The sequence below is a fragment of the Cupressus sempervirens genome, chromosome 4 (assembly GCF_028749045.1).
Source record: "Cupressus sempervirens isolate cs-2001-9-10 chromosome 4, ASM2874904v1, whole genome shotgun sequence".
In the NCBI taxonomy this organism is placed as follows: Eukaryota; Viridiplantae; Streptophyta; class Pinopsida; order Cupressales; family Cupressaceae; genus Cupressus; species Cupressus sempervirens.
In genome coordinates, this window is record NC_143121.1 from 708,124,392 (window position 1) to 708,146,930 (window position 22,539).

General features: G+C 35.5%; 2 protein-coding genes across 3 annotated transcripts in view; one reads left to right on the forward strand and one right to left on the reverse strand.

Annotated features, from left to right (window-relative positions):
- The window catches only part of LOC149563233 (uncharacterized), a 63,428-nt gene that overhangs the window by 33,541 nt on the left and 7,348 nt on the right, over positions 1–22,539 (reverse strand). The gene's annotated exons all lie outside the window — the stretch shown is intronic.
- LOC149563235 (uncharacterized) lies at positions 17,850–19,270 on the forward strand. Its single transcript, XM_089828096.1, has 5 exons — positions 17,850–17,922; positions 18,038–18,093; positions 18,554–18,774; positions 18,900–19,087; positions 19,194–19,270. The coding sequence occupies exons 1-5, from the start codon at positions 17,850–17,852 to the stop codon at positions 19,268–19,270; spliced, it is 615 nt and encodes a 204-aa protein (XP_089684222.1).

Sequence of the window (22,539 nt, forward strand, 5' to 3'; positions counted from 1 at the left end):
CAATTCTTGAATCATAATCCACAAACCAAACGGGCCCTAATGGCACAATGAGTGACGATTGGCACACAGTCATTCCTACTCGATTTCATCGTCATCCCGCTGAAGAGGAAAGGATATGACACCATTTTGGGCCAAGGATGGCTCATGCAAGCAAACGTTAAGCATGACTGGAAGAAAAATACACTATCAATGGAGAGCAAAGGACGAAAATTCATCATTGATTTGCATACGCAAATGGTGGGCAAAGAAGCTCTGTCATTAGATTCTGAGGAAGAGGGTGAAGGGAAGCAGCAGATAGAACCAGATAAGGAAGGAGTCCTACAGTTGGAAGGTGGATCAACGGACGATGATTTGGATTCGATGAACAGCCTTTTCCACTAGCAGATGGAGAATTACGAGCTCTTTTCGAGCTAAAATATGTTAAGGGTCGACAAAGGTAAGAAAAAAGAGGGAAATGAATGTCTGAAGGAATACAGAGAAGTGGAAGAAGGAAAGGAAGTTACGACTGAAGTTGAAGGGAAGGACATATAGTACGAACCTAGAAAAAGGAAAAATTCCACCGTCTAGTACAAGATGAACGAACCGCGCGGAAAGAAAAAGTTACACCGCACTATGAAATTAGTAAAAGAGTGCCAACAGTAAGGAAATAAACTAGATGAGCGACAATTGCAAGCACAATGGGCCACGAAAGTTACACAAAACAAGCGGAAGAGATGGCAGGAGAAGTTGAAGTATAGCGGACGGAATGAAATCAAGCCAGGAAAGTTTAAGGTCAGATGGGTGGGACCGTACCAAATACGGGAAGTAGGCGACAATGGAGCAATAAAACTGTGGACATTGGACGAACAAGCAATACTAGAGGCAGTCAACGGCTCAAAGTTGAAGATGTACCACGCCAAAATAATCCCCTCGTCATCAAAGAAGGATGGAACTCGGAGGGAGAATTAGATACAAAGAGAAGAAGAAAAAAAAAAGGAAAGCATGCCACAAACACCTATCCCGCAAACAGTTCCGCGGACACCTGTCCCACGAGCAATGTGTTCCATAGTAACTTCCATGGACACCTGTCTCGTGGGCAGTGTCTTGTGGGTAATTCTGCGGACATCCTTCTGCCAGCATTATGTCTTCCGTAGCCAATCTTTTTTAAACCGTGCAGCTTGCCTTTTTTACCCACAACATGTCTCTTATTTCGGCAAAGTTCACTCTATGTTCGGCAGAGGTGTTTATCAATTTGACGCTCGGTGTTTTCTCCCACAGGGTTACCTTAAAGCAGCCACAGCTTGTCTATTCTCCCGCAACATATCTCATCCGCAAACAATGTTGTTTTTCAATGGATGGTGTTGGTGTTTTAATTTCTGTGCCATGAGTTGTTCATTCACGCAGCTGATGGTTTTTTTTAAAACTCCTGTGGATTTTTTTCCTATTCTCCGCAGCTCTACATTCCGTGTCAAACGAATGCAAGGGGTGTTTTCTGTGAAGTTTAGTGGTGATGCAGCGGCGGCACTAATCTTCAACTTTAGAAGGCAAAAGCATCAGAGCAGTTAGGAGTGACAGAGAGGCAGAACAGATGAAAGAAACACAGTAGCGGACGACCAGAGGAAGGAACCAAAAAAAAAATGACAAGTAAAAAATGTTCAAAATGAATAATGTATGATGCCAAGGGGAAGGGAAAGACATGAACCGATAGAAAACGAAAGTGGTTGCTAGAAAGAGTGTGGGATCAAAAAAAAATCACAAAAATAGTGTGTTCCATGTAGTTTTGTGTGGGTTTCAAAGAGCTAATTTGGTCTTAGCGGCAGGGCCATTGCCCCTCGACCCTGCCCTGTATCACGACAGGGAGCACGCCCAAGGCACTGCCCCTCGACCCCGTTGGGGGTGATGCCCCCTAGACCCCCAGTCAATGCGGTTATTAGTCATGGGAAGTGTGACCAGTTGATGAGACCTGGAGCTACTGTAGGCATAGTGTGCCAAAGGTGGAGAGATCAACGGAGCAAACCTTTCGAGAGGGATGTTTCACTTTGAGGCACTTGGAATAGGTGTTGGACATGAAGCTGTCTTGGTGGATGCATAAAGAGCTCAAGAGGAGCTGATCATCTAGTTGAAGGCAGTATAACAACACTTGGTTCAGGGTACCTAGGAGTTGGAAGCAGAGAAAGCAGCACCGGGTGGCTATCAAGGTCAGCTTGATTAAGGAGACAGTATTTTGTTAGCAGAGGCTACAAATGCAACGTGGTTCGAAGACCAATTTGGTGCAAGCATGGGACGAATGTGAAAGTGGTGTGATAGAAACAAATCTATCTTGTTGCAGTTAGTCAATTAATGTATTCTGTTTTGTTAATTTGTCTTAGATATTTTGTAATCGTCGTCTAGAGACAACTTTTTCTTTTGGGGTGGATGATGTCATTGGTAAATATTGTGCAGCCGACTGGTTGATGTCGTCGGTAATTGTTATGTAGCCAAAGGACCCCTTTGGAAAGGTTCTTCGAAAAGTTATATGTACACCGTGGGAAATCATTGTAATCATCATCAAGAGAAGTATCATGTAATCTCTTGGCATATGCAAATAATAAAAAGAGTATTGTTGTTCTTGTTCATTGTTTGTGTGCATTAATCTATTTGCCCATGCAGTAAACATTATTTAACTAAAGAATGACTTTGATTTGAGCGAATATTTTCAGTGGGTCACACTCCTTATCGGGGTTATCTAGAGACAATCATGAATCATAAGTTGCACTAATGTTAGGGTGAATGTACATTATAATAAGGCTCGCAAGATCTTCAAATATTTGAACAAGTGGCGTATTTGGAAAAGTGTTGTTGATTACCGTAAATGACAGAAAAGCAATGGCATGCCTAAAACACTACAAGGTTGTACCAGAATGATAAAAACAAGAATTTGCAAGAAATAATCCATAAAAATGCTAGAGGGAATATTTATTTGTGCAGCTCCACACTATCTAAAGTCATTTTTAAAGAGGAGGGAGTTTGGAGTTTGAATTGCCTTTCTACTGTCTAACTTAGACATTCAGACGACTTCCCAGAATAATTGAAGTTATTGCCACATGTGAGAGTATGGACACCAACTTGATATGGCTGGTTAAAATTATAATAAGATAGCAGGTTGTGGATATTGAGATACTAAATTCAATTCATCGGGGAGTCTGTAATCTTAATTGTGCAGCTTCCTGTCACCTCTAGACAGGGTTTTTAAAGATTGGAGTTGTGGTCAGATTAGTAGTAGTGCAAAGAATGTCCAAGGCAGTCTATTCATTGTTGAATTTGAAACAGCCAGAATGTGAGGTTTTGTTGGTTAAGTGACTCAAATCTATGCATAGCATTCTTTACAAGTATCAAGCGGGACAAACTATTGTGCCTTTTGTATGAGCATATTAAGAGAAATATCCTACAAATAGGTTGTCACTTCTACATATAGAAAGAGGGCATACCACAAGGAAATGTGGAAGACAGATTACCAACTATCTTAAAATTGGGGAAGTTTATGAAATCTGGAGATTGTGAAGAGAAGTTTGGTTGCAGTCAGGCTGAGCAGACTCCATAGTGGCAAACAGCATAGTGACTAAGTGTCCAGAAGTGGATGCAAAGCAGGCGCTTACAACCCAGTCAGAATTTCACATCGGTACCCACCACTAATAACAAGAATTGGATTGAGCAGCAGTGATTTAAATTCAGCACCAGCAATGTTAAAATCTGATGTGCGAACCAGAGATCTGGGAAGGGTTCTCATGTAGGAAATAAAAGATCTTTAGAAGCAACGAATAATTTTAGTGATTTCATTTGGTGTGGTAGGGTTAGGATTAAATTATGAAGTTACAAGAACAGTTAGCCTAGAAGTCTGAGGCCGATATGAGAGCAGAAATCCTTGACATTTATGAAGAGTATGAAGAACTTCCTATCAGAATTTAGAATGAGTTATCATTCAATGATTACTTGGATTCTCATTTAGAGCCCCAAAATAGGACTGACACGAAAAAAAGGAAGTATTTTGAATTAGCTCAAGATCTCCTTGCAAAAGACCAATGCAAAACTATTTATGATGAATGTCCAATAAATCAAGGTCATCAAATCAAGGTTTTTGAAGTAGAAGAGCAGTCAACTACCATTGAGATATAGCTTTCCAGCAACCTCATAGAAGATGTTACCCAGGGTACAAGTTTTTATGTTGGTGAATTGGAGGTTAGTGTTGACAAAAAGGCAGATGGAGATGGTTGCACACGAGATAATAACAAAATGAGAATTTTGTGTGATGAACCATATAGTACCTACGCCCATGACAGAAATTCAAAGGAACAATCCAAGATGACACTACAAGACGATGAGTTGTATCAACATGATAATGAAATGCATGCATTTAGAAACCAACTGAAGGTTAATGAAGAAATGGTTGTGGCATCTTTGGTACGTTATGACAGCACTCACAAGTTGGTTGAGGATCTCTACAGGAAGGTTCAACAAGGAGTGGAAGAAGAATGGCTTGTTTCTGATTTGCATGTGGTCGAGACAGCCCTCGAAACTGTGAAATTAAAATATTTGTATTTGCTTTCTAAAAAGGATAACATTCTTAAGGTAGCTGAAACACATGTTGGTCAATTAAATAAAGAAAGGAACGACACTAAGGAGCTCAATAGAGAGCTTAAGGAAACATAAGAGGTATTGAAGGATGCTCAAATTTCCCTTCAGGAAGCAGAAAATCAGATTAGGATCACGAATCACTCTCAGGAGCAGGAGGAGAAAGAAAGGCACAAGTTTTTTAAGGAAGTTATCGATGAACTTGAGAGCATTCAGCAAATGTATGGACTTGGATAGCTGCCCCAAACAGTTAAGTAGCAAAACCTCAGAACACTTTCAGCTTGTTGACAACCCTTTTTTTGAAGTTGTTGCTGATTGGATGTCTAACAATCCTCTTTTTATGTTAAATGAGGGATCATCTCTTGTTTGCCATGAAGAGGAAGAGTTTGATTTCAGATTTTTGGGATCCTAGCAATGAATTCGGATCTCAGCATGGGAATGATGAATCAACTTCTGTTGCTTATCATTTGATCAGCCCCAACATATTTTCCAATTTCACCCCATTCAGGAGTTGGGTGAATTTTCTTCATCAGTTTCTGAACAATTTTCAGTGGAGTATTTATGTGAGGCTTGTGGTTAGATTCTCAGCATATTTCATATTCATAGCACCTATGCACTTGGGAATTCTCCAAGTTTATGCCGACAATATGAATTTTGATGTCCATGGGATAGTAGTTTCAACTTTTGAGCAACTCATTTCTTACATCATCCATTTAGGTTAGGTCTTCACATTCTACTAAATTATACATGGACCCTGGATATATTTCTATCTCATCATAGCAGGGAGGCAGTGTAATAGAGTTTGGGATCCAGGTGTTGGTAGATTGTATCTATGGTTGGGCGAGGATTTTATTGTGATCCTATTCAGTTTGAGGTTGAATATAGTGATGATCAATGTTGCTCAATTTACAGGCGCACAACGTTTCTTTGTAGAATAATATGGGATCCAGGGATTCAGTTGATAGGTGGTTTGCAAAGTGGTACTGTGCTTCACAGTTTGGCCAGGTTTGTTGTCAGTTTAGGTTACTCGATTAACTACAGATTTATATGGGATCCTGGTACATATTGTTTGAGGACAAGCAATCTCAAGGAGGGTAGATTTGTAATGTCCCTTCTTTTTGGGGACATTAGAAATATTAAGAGCAAATGTATTTCCAATATTAAGTTTGACTATGTGAGCTGAAAATTTATTTTTAAAGGTCAACTTTATATTCCAAGTGGTCACAAGAGGATGAGGAGAGATAAGATGAAAAACCTAGAAAGGAAGTCGAAGGGTCACCGTTGTGAGAATAAACGAGAAGAGACCCCTTCCCTTTGGAATGCTTGATTTTATGACTCAGTTCAGTTTTCTCTCTTGTGAGAGTTTTCAGAAAGCTTCAGCTTTCAGCTAGTTTGAGGACATAGCACCTTGTGCTGGCAGACAGTGGACGCAAACACATTGTCCCAGGAAACATCATTTCAGGTGTTTCATTCGCACTTACAGGTTCTTATTCTAGCATTCCAATTTAACTGTTAAATTTGTATTTAGGATTGGGTTTTTGTACTAGTTATTGTATTGTTGTTGTATAATGCAATAACGTATTTGCAGAGTTGTATGGAAGTTTCTAGTTTTAACATTATAACTCTGTAATGCATTTTTATGTGCCTGAAATCCTGAATATTATTCTGAAAGGAACTGGTTATTAATTTGTGAAGAATCTTTTGGTTCAAGTATCGTATTGTATTCCATTTGCCTATATCTGAGTTTGAATATTATAATTAAGAAGAAACTGGTTAAACATCTGTCGACTATTGTACTGGATTCGTTTGTGCTAAAATACATTTGCAAGGTTTTAGTTCTGATTATTTTGTTTATAAGAGAAATCAGCAAATATCCGATTAGGGATATTAAATATATGAGTTACATCCCAAAAATTTGACCTAATTCTAAAACTTGCTCATAACCATTGGATTTAACGGATTAATCTTTCATGATCATGTGAAATATGTAGTTATTTATATACGTTGTATTAACTCTTAATGAAGATGGTCGTTAACCATTAACTGTAGTTTGATGTTAGCAATTGCTTGATTTTGAAATTATGATTAATAATTTAAAATCTTTTAAAATGTTTATATGAAATTATTATAGAATCGTTATTATGGCGAAAGTGTTTTCATGGGTGATTGCAGGAGAAGAAGAAAGGGGGGAAGCATTGTTAAATAGAGTCATTGGAATGGGATGCTCGCTTAGTTTAGTCATCAGGATTGGCAAGTATGACCTTAAACTTCTTTGGTAAGGACCCAACGACTTGAACACAAGATACATTTGTGGGACTGCATGAGCTATTAAGAAAATAATCTACGAAAACATAAAATAATCTAATTAAAGTATAAAACATACCTTAGGGGATTTTAATTGATCTTTCATCATATTATTATAATATATATATACGTACATATAAATATAAAAATGAAATGACACCATTATATTATAATAACTTAATAAAATGATGTCACCCCATTGATATATTTACATAAACATATGTAAATATATATTATAAAAATAAACCAAATTATAATCTTTCCAACTCTTTCTTCTAACCTTTTATTTTTCCTTTCTTTTCAACCAATTTAACACTTGGCAATTTGAATTGACAAATAATCTTTTATGTTATGGAAGCCAAGAAGTCACGGCTTGCTCTTTAAAATGGAAGCCGTGAGAGGAGTCGGGCATCATATATCTTGCACACTCGGCTACGTTTTCCTTTACTCTCTGCGCCACCCTGAGCACCCGACTTCATATATTTCCGTGTGCCAAAATCCTCTTTTATTCCAGTCTATACTTCCATTCTCAAACAGCATCTCTGTCGTATGTGCTCAGCTCATTGAGGAATAAAGTATTTTACACTTTGGATACGTCTGCAACATCTAAAGAAGGGCAGATTTCCAATCGATTGCAAGGCTTCAGACATATTAAGAATATGCATTAGGTCATGTAATGTTATTTCAATATCATTTTATTGTTTTCCATAACAGCCAGTTAGGTTCACAAGACTCTTTTCTTTCTAGATTTATTTCAAAGTTACAATATGAGTTTTGTTGCATACTCCATGTCCTTTGTTATCAGTGCTCTTCTTTAAACTTTCATAATAAATTAGATACAACCCTTATGGAAGCGTTTTTCCAAATGCAATAAAATCTGGAATGAAATATACTATCCAATAATATTCCCAATTAGTCTCAAAAACATAATCTTTCTAGTCACAGTTTGTGATAGGCATACTAAGCAGCGAATCCTTCTAGAATTTATGCATAGAGCAGATTGCTCAGAAAATTCCGGACACCTGGGACTCACCAGCTGTATGGCCAAGTAAGGTGAAGAGGTGGAATAAATCTACAAGAAAGCAGAAGAGAAATCAGACATGAATATCTTAAATGAAATATACTTAATAGCTCATGCTCATCCCTGTAATGAAACCTTTTGTCAAGTCGAGCGGTGGTGATTGGGTCAATGAACCCATCTAAAATTGTTGGCCAAGGTAGTTTCAAGCACGATTGCCATCCAATGATCAGTTGATGTTAATGGTGCCAATTATGCAAGCATGTTCATTTCATAACTGTGCGGACATTCTAAACACCAGGATGCTCAAGTGGTTGGACTAAGAATATCTCAAGCCCGATCCCGAGGTAGGGAGGGCCTTTCTAATTTAATAGAATGTATGGAAATAAATTTGGTCCGAAGTTTAGAGGTTAAACCTATGTCAATGCTTCTCCTCTCACCAAAGTCGAAGCTTGCACAACCAACGAAAGACCCTCTGGATGATTCTTGTATGTTCCTTCCTTCTTTCCTTGTTAAGCATTTACTTACTTGAATGAAGAAAGGATAGTTGATCTTAAATATAGTTATTTTCAATTGATCGTTAATCTAGTTATTTCTATTGATCATAAATACAGTTATTTTCAATTGATCATTAATCTAGTTATTTCAATTGATCATAAATACAGATATTTTCAATTGATCGTTAAATTAGTTATTTCAGTTGATCGTGAATATAGTTATGTTTAGTTAATCATTAATCTAGTTATTTCAGATGATCATGGATACAATTATCTTCAGTTAATTGTTAAACTAGTTATTTTCATATGAACATTGATATGGTTATGGTTATGGTTATTACAATTAATTGTTAAAAACAATTAATGTCATTTGAAAAGGATTCCAGTTATCTGGAAATTCTTTGTTTAAACCGTCCTTGTTTCTATTATGAAAAACTGTTTGTTACAATATGCTTCTATAAATGGTTGTGTACATCATATTGGAAAAGGTTAACAAGAGATTTCCCCTACTTCAAGAGTTAACATAGGCAAATTTGTCAAACCCCTATAAATTTGTGTGTTATGTCTTTCATGTCCATTTTATATCACTGTCTTTGATGTCTTTGTTAATTTAATCTACTCAATTAAAACTTACACTAAAATCTTCATGATGCTTCTAAAACCTATTACACCCCTTGATCCTGTGTTGTATGCATTGTTATGATCTTTATAACAATACAAATATAATATCTCATGTACGGTGTTTTATACAAACTTTACAGCAATTCAATCATGATATCTTACCCACGGTGTGTATGATCATATTTTGTGTGTATGAGGATCTGTATGGTTGTATTTTGATATAAGGGTGAATAATGATATGCAAATGAGAATGTATCTTGTTTTGAGTATTATATTACCTATGAGTCTAAAAGGTCTATTGTACCAATTCTCAATGTCATATGTTATGTTTTGTATTGTATGTATGCTGACTTGGCATCATGCAAGAGAATATGATTGAACTAATTGGTTATTTTGGTGTCAATTATTTTGGAAGATGCTTGTTGCAGTTGTTGGTTCTCATTTTTTTTATGATTTTCACATGGAAAGAGATAAGTATTCTATCTTGAGTTCTTGTTATATCATTGGGAATAATGTGTGCTTTTAACATTGATCTCTATTATAGTTGATTTTATGAGTTATTAATATCTCTCTTGGTTGTAGGGTGCAACAAGAAGCAATGAGATGAGGATGTCGCCTTGATGATACATATTTAGAGGGAGATGTTCATCTTCAAAGGGAGGTTATATCAGCTATCTTATTGTGGTGATCAATGTTGTCCTTGCTAAGAGGAAGTTTCTGTTGAGAGAGAATCTTAGTCATTCCTTTACATGTTGTTAATGAGTTCTTCTCTATGAGAGAAGTTTGACGTGCAATCCCTTGTTAATGAGTTCTTCCACGTGAGAGAAGTTCGCGGTGAAATCCCCCATTCCACCCTCTGCAAGTAGGTATGGTGGATCCACCCTCTGCAATGTGGCATGGTGGAAACGCATTCTTCTCAGGGAGAAGTCTGAAGTGAAAGCCCTCAATCCACCCTCTGCGATGAAGTATTAGTGTAAATGCATTCTTCTTAGGGATAAGTCTGAGGTGAAAGCCTTGTTCCACTTTCTACGATGAGGCATGGTGGAAATGCATTCTTCTCAAGGAGAGAAGTTTGAAGTGAAAACCCTTGTTCCACCTTCTATAATGAGACATCATGTAAGTCATGTGTGCGACTCTATGACGTTAATTCTATGCTACTATTATGAATTATGTTATGCTGAGATAACCTGTTTTTACTAGAATCTATGTGATGAGAATTTATCATTGACATCTTAAGTTGCAGCTATATGTGACTCTCATACTAAAGATCTATCTCTTGCTAAGAGGGAGTGTTGAAGATGTAGCTGCAATAGAGATCTTTATCTCTGATTTTGCCATATGTTGAAATAAATATAATATTGTGTCAATAGCTGGAGAACATACTTATTAGCCGATAGGCTATTATAGGAGAAACTTTGGTCAAAGCGCATGATGTCTCATATCGGATTTTAAGCTTTCCAGCGCCAAAAAATGGGTTGTCCATCGGTAATCATGACACTAACCACGTCATTTATATTTGGGATGCAATCTGATTGGAGCATCATCTCGCCAATAGGTGGCACACAAGGGACGCGTGTTCTGGAGCAACATCTTTGTTGTCATCTGTGAAAATGATAGCATCCCTACAAGCGGCTATATAACGTGCAATACATGTCATAGTTCTTGAATAGTGTCGGTCGAGAAAATTTATCAAAGTGTGGATGACAATATTAAAAAAATGTTATTATTATTTAATGTAAATAGAAAATTTAGATTGGTGTGGAAATTAGTCGCTAAGGAATGAAATACAAAGATTATTTTAGTTAATTATTAAAAAAAATTAACTTATGGATGATTTGCTCAGAAAATAAGAGCAAACTAATTTTAAAAAAAGTTTAAATGACTTAGGTTGGGGTTCCATGGAGGGGGGATTCCTTAAAAATAGAGGGGTAGCTATATTAGAGTTTTTAGGGATATTTGAAGGTTAATGGTCCCATGAAGTTTTTTAATTTGTTTCAGCTTTAAACTTTTAGGTACTAAATTTAAGGAAGCTAGCGGTCCCATGAATATCACTTCAAAAATTAAAACTCATGATATCATTATTTTATTAGTATTATAATTAAATTTTTAAAATAATTAATAGATTGTTGACATGTGTAAAAAAAATCCTAGGTTGACGGGGATAAATTCAACCCCACCCCATTTTCACCCGATCATATTGAGAGGGCTCAAAAGTCGGAGCTCCTATTTTGTAGAAGATTCTAATTAAACATTTAGCCCCCTCCAAAAAATCACTATGTAGCTATACGCTACAAAAATAGAGCCCAAGTCCCTCCCATAGGACCCCTGCCTTACATAAAAGAATTTTCTTTCATCAAGAATCGCACTCATATGCCTAAAGTGGGAAACATTTACTGTTTTCAGGGAGTTTAAGATTGCAAGGCCAATGGAAGAAGGTGTGACCAATTTTTATAAAAGTATTTAATAAGTGAAAAATATTTTTACAAACGAACTTTCTATATTAAACCTCACTTTCACCAATAAATATAAAAATACTATGTGTCTCAACTAATTATATGCATGCTTTTCAAATTAACAAACAATAGTAACAGTCTGATTTACATTCCAAATTAGTTATGTTTTCCCTTTTAAGTTAGTTACGTTTTCCCTAGGATGAATGCAATAGCTAAAATTGTAATAACTAAATTTGAGAAAGTTAATAAGTTCTTTTAGTAATAAAGTCCTTTAAGTTGGTGGGTAAATAAATTGCTGTCCACCGTGTTTGGTGTTGTGGGACATTCAATCTTTAAATTTTATATATTCAATTCAATTTTATATATATAGTTATATGTAAAATATCTTATATAATGTTATTATAAAATGTGAAAATATAAAATCTATGTATAACAAAATAAAATGTAAATATGTAAAAATAATTATTTTCATAGTTAAAGTCTATATTTTACATTTCGGATTTAATTATAGACTTTGTGTTTCTTATTTTAAATTAAATTTAATATTTGATCTTTTAATTAAAATCTATGTTTCTTAGTTTTCATTTTTCATTTTAAATCTTAATAATTTAAGACTAATTTTCATAGTATTTTTTTCACTATTTTTACGAAGTAAATGAATTGAATCTTACATTTATTAAGTTAAATCTATTCAATTATATGAATTACTAAATTTACAAAATTTTATTACAATAAAATTGAAATCTAAACATAAACTTAACTCTTTTTATTATGACTTTCTTGATTTCAACTATGTTTCACTCACTTTCTCATTATATTAAAACTTTAAATTAAAAATTATAAAAAGATCAAGAATATATTTTAAAAGAATTAACAATTTATTTCTACATTATTCAAATGCTGCAACAACCAAAGATCCTTGACCAATTTTTTTACATTAATTAACTAACTTCTTCAATATAAATGTTACCTCATTCATGTAATCTTTTTATTCATGTTAGGTGAGGTGATTTGATAACATGATAGGAAAAAAAAATTATTAATAATTAGACTTCCCTTTAGTGGATTATTCCTGTTTGAATCATAAAACTCAGGATTTTTAGGATTTTTTGACAGAGTTTCTCACAGACTTAGATTTAGTAATTTTAATAGTATAAAGAAAGAAATGATTAAAAAATATGGGACACTCTTATCTTTGGCTAAACAACACAGAAGAAGAAGAAAATTGAAAAGAAAGGAAAGGAGGAGAAGTTGAAAAATAAGAGGAAGGAGATGAAGAAGCAAAAGGAAAAGGAGAAGGAAGTGAAGAAGAAGGATAAGGAAGAGAAGACAAAGAAGAAAGAAAATATGGGGAAGGAAAAGGAGGAGGGGGAGAAGAAGAAGAAGAAGAAGAAGAAGTCCTATAAGGAGAAGAAGTCCAAGGAGGAGGAGGAAAAGAAGAAGGAGAAGAAGGGGGACAAAGAGGAGAAAAGGGAGAAGGAGAAGGAAAAGAAGCTTGGAAGGAGGAAGAGGAGGAAAAGAAGGAGAAGGAGCAGAAGAGGGAGAAGCAAAAGAAGGAGAAGTTTTTAAGTCATACTTTATGTTTGTTTTATTTAAGGCTTCTAATATTTTTAATAAATTATTTAAAATAATGAAAGTTCAATTATATAAGACATGAATTAAAAATGTTAACTTATCTTTTTTTCGTTACTCACACTCTAAATCTAGATAATATTTTCTAGGAACTAGTAAAATTAGGCTCAATTGTGTTTTATATTTTGTAACAATATCTAAAATATGATTTAAATATTAGGTTAAGCGTTGAGTTATATCTAAATATTCGATATTAATTTTTGTAGATTTATAAAGAGTATTTAAAAAAATTATAGTCTTGGACTTTTTTTAATTTATTTAGATTTGTTTAAGCATTTGTCTATATCATACGTCTTAATTAATAAAAATGTCATCTGTATATATGTCTATCGGCTTAACTATTGCACCTCCTTTAAGTACAAATGATAGTGATAATATTTGAGATAATATTATTTGGAGAGACATATTTCATGCGAAGAGTCATGCATTTGGAAACATGAAGAGTCTTGTATTTGAAAATTAAAGAGAACTTTGAGTGTAATATGAAGGGTCTCTCAACTCTCTACATGTGTGATTGCTTTGTTTGTTATGATGAATGCATCAAATGGAAGGCATTGTACTTGAAAATTTTATTATCAATAAAAGAGGTTTACTTTTAGTGTGGCTGGATTTTTCCCTTCAAGTGGAAGGGTCCCAGGATAATCTCTTTTGTCTTTTATGAATCTTTATTCTACTTTTCTCATTATTTTATGGGTGAAACATCAACATTTATGTTGCATAAATTCCAGATACATGGAACATTTATAGTACATTCATCTATATACAAGTCATCTGTCATTATCTCAGAGAAATTCTGATTAACAACTTGAACTCACTATTGTTGTTTATATCTTCTCTTATGCGCTTATGTTGTGTAGATTCTACATCCTTGGAACATTTACAGTATATTCATCTATATACATTTCATCTGTCATTATCTCTAAAAGGAATTCTGACTAACAATGCTTGAACTTGAATTCATTATTGCTGTTTATATCCTCTTTTATGCACTACATTTCTGTTGTCGCTATCTACAAGGAATTCTGATTACTTTACTCTATTTACTCAAGTTGTCTGTGAAATATGAATCATTACATGTACTATTGTGGTTGTGGACTTCTATAAAATTTATTCTCTCAAGTCTATTTGTTGACTCATTGATTTAAGTTTGTCAGTTTAATTGATGAAACGCAAATCATATTGTGATTATGAGATAGATCAAATATTTTGCTCTTGCAAATTCAACACCTTCTATTTATTCTGCCTCCTTTATGATAAATGCTACCGCGTGACATCTCAGTACCAAAATGCATGCTATATGCTCAATCAATATGATTTTTCAAAAACTTCTTTTTAGGAATCTAAACTCCCCCCTACTGCTAAAAATCTTTAAATCTATTTCTCCTAAACTAAACTCCAATTTTTGTGTCTCAGTTTCTCCTAAATTGCTTCTCAGTTTGTAATTTATTTCATGTAAGAAGACAGTTGCTTCAGATTACAATGTTAAAAACAACTTTATCATCAGTCTTTCCCCATCTACTTTCTAAAGGACGGAATCTATCATATATCTATCCTCAAACAGTTCTACAATTTTTCTGTCATTCATATTTCTAGCTTAAATGTTAATTTAAGTTTGTCAATTTAATTGATGAAATGTAAATCATATCGTGATCATGAGCTAGATTATTTGTTCTTGCAAATTCGATACCTTCCATTTATGCTGCCTCCATCATAATAAATGCTACTGTATGACATCTCCATACCAAAATGCCCTATTCTCAATCAATATGGTTTTTTAAAAACTTTCTATTTGCAATCTAAACTTGCTAAAAATCTTCAAACCTATTTTTCTTAGACCATACTCCAAATTTTGTGTCTCATTTTCTCCTAGATTGCTTCTCAGTTTGTAAATTATGTCTCCGTACAAAAATGTCCCCATGCTCAATCAATGTGATTTTAGAAAAAACTTCTTAGTACCAATATAAACTTTCCTCTGCTGCTAAAAATATTAAATCTGTATATCCTAGACTGAACTCCAAATTTTGAGACTCAGTTTCTCTTAGATTGCTTCTCAGTTCATAAGTTATCTCATGCAAGAAGAGAGTTGCTTCAGTTTACAATGTCAAAAATAACTTTAACATTTCTCTGTTTACTTTCTGAAGGATAGAATCTATCATGTATATATCCTCAAACAGTTCTGTGATTTTTCTCTATCATTCATATCAACAAGAGCAGTGACCACTTCTGCTTGATAATTGAGCTATTCCTTCTTATTGCATCAAGCATTGTTATAATCTATGATTGATTCACAACTGTTTCCAAGACACAAAACCAACATTGTTCTTCCAGTCAAGACTGTTCTTCAAGTCTTGGCAGAAACCTCCCTTGTTAGTTAAATATTCTAATTGTTGGGTGTATGAAGCCAAATCACCATCATATGTAGCAGCTGGGGGTTGGAAATATTACAATAATAGATAGCTTCTATTATTAGTTAATGGTTATCTATTTGTAATCTATTATAAATAATAGAATGTTTCTAATATTAGTTAGTCTGTTCCGGGACTCTGCGTGTCCGAGCAGGACTCTGCAAGTCTGAGACAGAGGTGGCCTTTCCAAGGCAAATGGCCTCTGCAATTTGACTCGGCCGAGTCCTAGCAGAGTCCACATGGACTCGCCGAGTCCCGAGCCCAGGACTTTCCAAAAAATAAAAAAAAATTCTTTTAAATTTAAAAAGATAGAGATTTCTAGAAGGTGTTTTTTTTCAGTGTATATTAATTTTGAAAATGATATAGTGGTATGTCACGAATTTATTAAGGATTGAATCTTAAATTTTAAATCTTCAACTTTATATTATGTTATTCAGTTTTTTTTCTTCAGAAATTCGCTATTATACTTATTTGATCTATGCAAAATTGTGTATGAGTGTTAAGTAGCTTCTATTTATCTCAATCAAGATAAAATCGCAATTTTTTGGGGCCGGCGATTTAGTCGCCCCAAAAATCGCAAATTTTTTTTTGCAAATTTTTTCCAAAAAATCGCAGATTAATCGCCTAAAAAATCGCTTAAAAATCGCGATTTGTTGCAAAAAAATCGCCCGCGCCCGGCAGTCACATAAAGTGACGAAAAAACACATTTTTTTCATTTTGTTTTTACATTGCTTAGGGCGTTTTGGAGAGGAGAGGATAGAGGAGGAGTTCTTGGCAAGAAACAGGCGAAATCAAGTGCATTTGGAGGCCTTTTGATTCGATTTCTTCGTTACTAGGTAAGTGATTTGAATCTTTGTTTTTTATTTTTGCAAGAGATTGTATTTTTTTTTCTTGCATGTAAATGGATAAAAATACATTCCTAATTAGTTAGGAATGCATTTGATGAATGTAAGCAAGATTAAATGCATTCATTTGCATTTTTTTCCATTCTAGATCAAATTTATGCTAGAAATTTGCACTTTTTTGAAAAATTTGACACCCTAGCAGCTAGTTTGTTTGAATGTTATTTGGATTTCAATTTATTAGTGCTATTATTGGAATGTTGCTTGAATTCTTTGTTTAACTGTTAACTTTGATCTTGTTATAATTTATTTATAGTTTTTTTTTTAAATTTGTATGTGTAGGCAGCCCGCAGCAGTTTTAAATGGCCAATAAATGGCCATTGACTCCATGCCCCTCAGGCTACATTGGCACCAGGCCAAAGAACGCGAGAGATCAAGCATGGAAATATGCCTATGAAGCACCCGATGAACCAACCAAAGTGATTTGCATTCGATGTGAAAAAGTAATATCCGGGGGCATTTACCGGTTCAAATATCACATCGCAAGGATCTCGAAACATGATACGAATCCTTGTGAGAGTACAACAGAAGAAATAAAAAGGTTTGCAAATGCCTTGCTCGCAACTGGAGAGCAAAAAAAATTGCAAAGAGAGCGGAATAAATTGCATGTCAGGGCAGCCATAGCAGAGACCCAGGGCAGTTTCGTTGATGTTCAAGAGGAGGCAGCCATTGAGAGCATGGCCGGCTCTTATCGTGGGCCGCATGTCCGCAAACAGGGTGGTTTTTCTTTCACAAGTTCTGCTCCCACTCCCACTCCTACACCTCCTAGCACTTCCACACCATCAGGATCAGCAGGTGCTTCTGGGATAGGGAGCTATTTTGTGCCGAGGCACACACCTAGTGCACAACCTTCATTAGAGGCCACTAGATGGAATAAGGAGGTCCATGACCAGTTGGACAATGCACTAGCAGATTTCTGGGTTTTCAACAACCTTCCCATTAGTGTTGTGGACAGTCCCTATTGGGAGGTTTTGGCCACAGGGTTGACAGTTGCAAGAAAGAGGTACAAGTCCCCTTCTCGTTTTGTGTTAGGTGGCAGGTAAGCGAATAATTTTATTACACTCGATTTCCTTTTAATTTTTAACTTTTTACTTAGTTCTAAATTTTAATTAATTTATCTAGAAATTAGAATGTTGATTACTAAAGTCTAAATCAATTTTAAATTACTAAGAATCTAAGACATAACTAAATTTTGTTATTGTAGGCTTATTGGAAATGCTGTTGAGAGGGCCAAAGCATTTGTTGAGGAACAGAAACAAGAATGGACAAAATTTGGTTGCACCATTCTTTCTGACGGGTGGACGGATGGGAAGAGCAGGACCATAATTAATTTTTTGGCTTGCTGTAATGATAATGTGGTGTTCCTGAAATCAATTGATGCCTCCAACAAGGTAAAAAATGCTCAGACATTGGCATTGATGTTGAAGAACATGGTCTTAGAGATTGGCATTGAAAATGTGGTGCAAATCATCACAGATAATGCTGTTGCATATGTATCAGCAGGTAAATCGTAATTTTATGTTGCATGTGCATTGTGAATTTCACAACAAGAATTTTTAATAGTTTGATATTTTTGAAAAGTTGAAAACTAATTAGTATTTTCTTTTACAATTGGCAGGAAAACTCCTACAGCAGAGGCACCCCACTCTCTCTTGGACCCTGTGTGCAGCACATGTCCTTGACCTTCTTTTGGAGGACATGGGCAAACTTGAGTGGGTCACTCCAATTGTGGAGGATGCAAGGCGGGTGATAAAATACATATACAATCACCCATGGTTTCTTAGCCTGATGAGAGAGCACACTAATGGCAAAGAAATTGTCAGGCCTGCCGTCACAAGGTTTGCAATAATTTTTTTGATATTGCAAAGCATTCTCGATAATTTGGCTTCTTTGAAGCAAATGTTTGTTTCCAAAAAATGGCTTGCTTCCACATTTTCAAAGAAGAGTGAAGGAGAGAATGTTGTGCGGATTGTGTTTGATAAATATTTTGAAGATAAGGCTGATGAAATAGTAAAGGTAACTACAAAACTTTAAGTTTTAGTTTACACTTTACAACTTTATAACATACTAAGTTTGTAACTCAAGTAAATAATAATTTTGTAACTTGTCAACTAATTTCAAATTTATATTGTAGGTGTCTGAGCCTTTAGTTAGAGTTCTGCGTTTGGTTGATGGAGACCAAACGCCAATGGGTGAACTATATGAGGCCATGGACAAGGCCAAAGAATTTGTCAAAAATTACAAGGGGGAAAGCATCAAATATGAACCCATTTGGCAGATCATTGATAGAAGGTGGAATAATCAGCTCCACCAACCCATTCATGCAGCAGGATATTTCCTCAACCCACGTTTTAGGTATACCGTAAGCTCGTTCTTACTCAAATTTAAGCTAATGAAGACTTGAGTTCATTTTGCTTTCGTAGGGTGTTGGGTGTGTACTAAAATTGCAAGACTTATTTATTTTTGGTTTTTGGTTTTAGGGCTGATGGTACATATGCAGATCCTGATGGAGAGGTCATCAAAGGCCTAAGTGAGTGCGTCGAAAAGATGGTAACCAGCGAGGAAACAAGAGATAAAATCATCACTGAGCAGGAGATCTTCACTTCAGCAGGGGGCAAGGTGTTCTCCACTTCTCTCTGCAAGAGAGCAAGGCTTACACAAACCCCAGGTAATACATTTGCAAACTTCTGAATCTCAAATGCTAAATTAACATTTATGTTTCACTTTTTGTTGTCTATTAGTATTTTCTAACTTGTACAATTTTTGTGATGCAGTGGCTTGGTGGACCACTTGGGGTGCAAGCACTCCAAATCTTGCAAAATTTGCTCTCAGAATCCTATCACAGCCTTGAAGCGCATCACATTTTGAGCGCAACTGGAGTTTGTTTGAGGCCATCCACACAAAAAAGAGAAACAAGTTGTCCCAAAAGAGGATGAATGACATGGTCTATGTGCAATATAATCTTAAATTGCACATGAAAAAGGCACAACAAGATCCTCCTGGGCCAGTCGATTTGGATGAGATAGATCCTTATTATGATTGGACGGCACAGGAGCAGGCTCCCTTATTTACACAGGAGGACATCTCCAATTTGGAGAGGGAGGCCGCGGAGGAGGCTGCAGAGGAGTAAGGGGGTGGAACTAGATATGACATCGATTTGGATGACATCGAGGAGGGCGATGATGAGGATGATGACATTGAGCTTACTGCAGAGGACCTTGACATCTTGCGTGCAACGAATGTGGAGCTACCGACATCTAGTTCTCTAGCTACACCATCTCCTGCATTGGCACAGACACAAACATGGGCACAAACCCTACGGGGTTCTAGTTCTAGAGCTTTACCCTCTCCCGCACTCACTAGTAAAGCAATTGGGAAGAGGAAGATGTAGTCCTGTATTTGACATTTGTACTTATTTGTAGTCATGTTGATGTGCTTATTTGAACTCTTTACATTTGACACTTTATTTATGAGAATACTTCTCATGTGTTGTGAACTTGTTAGTTGTTAGTAATTTACAACTTGTCACTACTTACTTGTTAGTAATTTACCGATTAATAACTCTTTTTGCATTGATATATATCTAAACATGATTGTTTCTTATGTATTGTTAGTAATTAAGTCATTAGATGCAAAAAAGCATTGAATTTTGTAAAAAAATCGCATTTTTTTATTAAAATTTAGTGGTTTTTTAATTCCCGATTTTTCCCGATTAAACTTTTTCAGGCCTAGGCAATTAATCTCCTCAGGCGATTTTTACATCAATGATCTCATTTATTGTGTATTTAATGTTAATTGACTAAATGATGCATGAAAAAAAGGGTAAATCCTTAAAAATCTTTAAATTTCATGGGTTTTTCAATTTTTCGAGTCCTTGCTAACTCTGGTCACCGAGTTCGAGTTCGAGTCCGATTTTGACTTTCTGAGTCAGAGGGGAGTCCGAGTCCCATAACTATGGTCTGTAGTTATCTGTTAGCTTTCTTTAGCTATCTTTTAGCTAGAATAGAATGTTTCTATTCTTTACAATTGTTTCCTCAGGAAACATCGTTCAATTCTTTGTGTATATTGAACTCTTAGTCTCTAATTATAACAAGCAAGTATTTTACCAATTACTTCATAATATGGTATCAAAGCCAATTATTTGAAATTTTTCGAAAAATATTATAATTTCTTGTTCAAAATTATCTGAGCAATATGTTTCAAAATTATTTTCTATGACATTTGCTTCTTACAGCCTTTTTTTTGCAACTGCCATCTATTTTTTCTGCACATTTCCACCATTTTGGGGGTTTTTTTGTAGCAAGGCCGTTTTTGTTCGAAACCCTAATTTTTGTACCGAATCAAAAGATGATTCACAAATTCTTGTTGGGTTTTCCAAGATCTCAACTAGGTTGTCATTAGATTTTTCTGGGTACCTCAATTTTCATGCCTCAATTTTTGAGCCAAGGGATCTAGAAACTAACATTTTTCTAGGTTTTTTGAACTCTCTTCTAGGTACCCCTTCGAATTTTCAAGGTCTTCCATTTTTTTGCCTCAATGTATGTGCCTTAATAGATTTTCAAATTTTTTCATTGAAAAACATGCTATGGCATCTTTAACTAATATTCTACTCATGAACAATTCAAAATTCAAAGGTTGGAATTATGGCACATGGATGTAGCAGATAATAGCAATCTTTAAATATTGGAATATTAATCAGCTTGTTTTGGGTGTTACATAGTGTCCGACTGCTCCTGGTACTGATCAGAATGCATGGGATCTGAATAATCAAGAGGCAATGATGCTTCTCAAATGATTTGTCATTGATGATCAGCTCTCTCAAATTTCATCCAACAAGACAGCTGCTAAGATATAGGCACATCTAAAAAATCTTCATAAGGCTTCTGACAAAAGCAGAGCTTTCATTCTGAAGAACACTCTGTTTTCTATTATCATGAATGAGCGAACATCGCTCCAAGCTTACCTAAATAAGATTCAGGAAATCCATGATTAGTTGCTTGCCATTGGATGCAAGATGGAGGAAGAGGACATGGTGGTCATAACTCTTAAAAGTTTACCTAAGTCCTACGAGCATTTTATCAAGACTTTCAACATCACTTCTACTGATGTTGATCTAAAGTTCACATATCTTTGCACACTTATGTTTCAACAAGATCAGTGGAAACAAGAATTCCGTAGCAATTCTAGCTCCACTTCCATAGGCAAGCCTTTGCTGCTAAATCCATTTAGACCTATGTTACCTGGGAACGCGTTTCCACCTCTAAGACTTAGGTCTCAGAAACGATGACGGTTTCGAGGACAGGGGGATGGCAGGAAATGTTTCCAAGCTGACCCCACCTGGATAGGAAAATCAAAAACGTGTCCCCGCAACACGGGAAATAGTCAACCAGTTTCCGAAACTTGTTGACTATCCCGAGGACTGCATTTTCATTTCCTAGAGTTTCTGAGACTTCTAAAAATGTTTTCGATTTTTATTTTTATCACAAAAATTAAATAAATTATATTGGCCACCTGCAGACCCTGAATTTTGGTAGTCGAACTTCAAATATATTAAAAAATAAAACTTTTAATATTTTTTATATGTCTAAAAGCTAAGTTTTTAAGTTTGTTAATGTTTAAAAGTTTAAAACTTTAGTGAGGAAATATTTTTCATTTCCCATTTTCCCCGACATGGACAAAGCTGTGCTGAAGGGTTGAAGAGCCGAGTTTTTTGTAGGTCGAGTTTGTTTTGGAGGGCAATTTGTTTGCAGGTCAGTTTGGACGCAGGTCGAGTTCGGACAGAGGGCAAACGCAAATTACCAGCAAGGTAGATGCAGGTCGCAAGCAAGGGCGAACGCATCTTAAAGACTAGGGCAACACGCGTCTGAAGCTTAACAAAGTTGAACGCAACATTCCTCATTCTCTACTCGGAGCAACATTCCTCATTCTCACACACGTGTTTGAAGGTTGAAGTTACTTAGAAATCATAATTTAGAAGAGAGGAAAAATCAGGCTCAGGCATAGGCATACTGCTATAAAGAAGGTTGGCTGATCATAGGTTGTTTGTTTATAAACCCTATCAGCTTCTAAGCAGAGATATCTAAACCGCTGCAAGAGCTGTACGAATTTTTCTAATTGGAG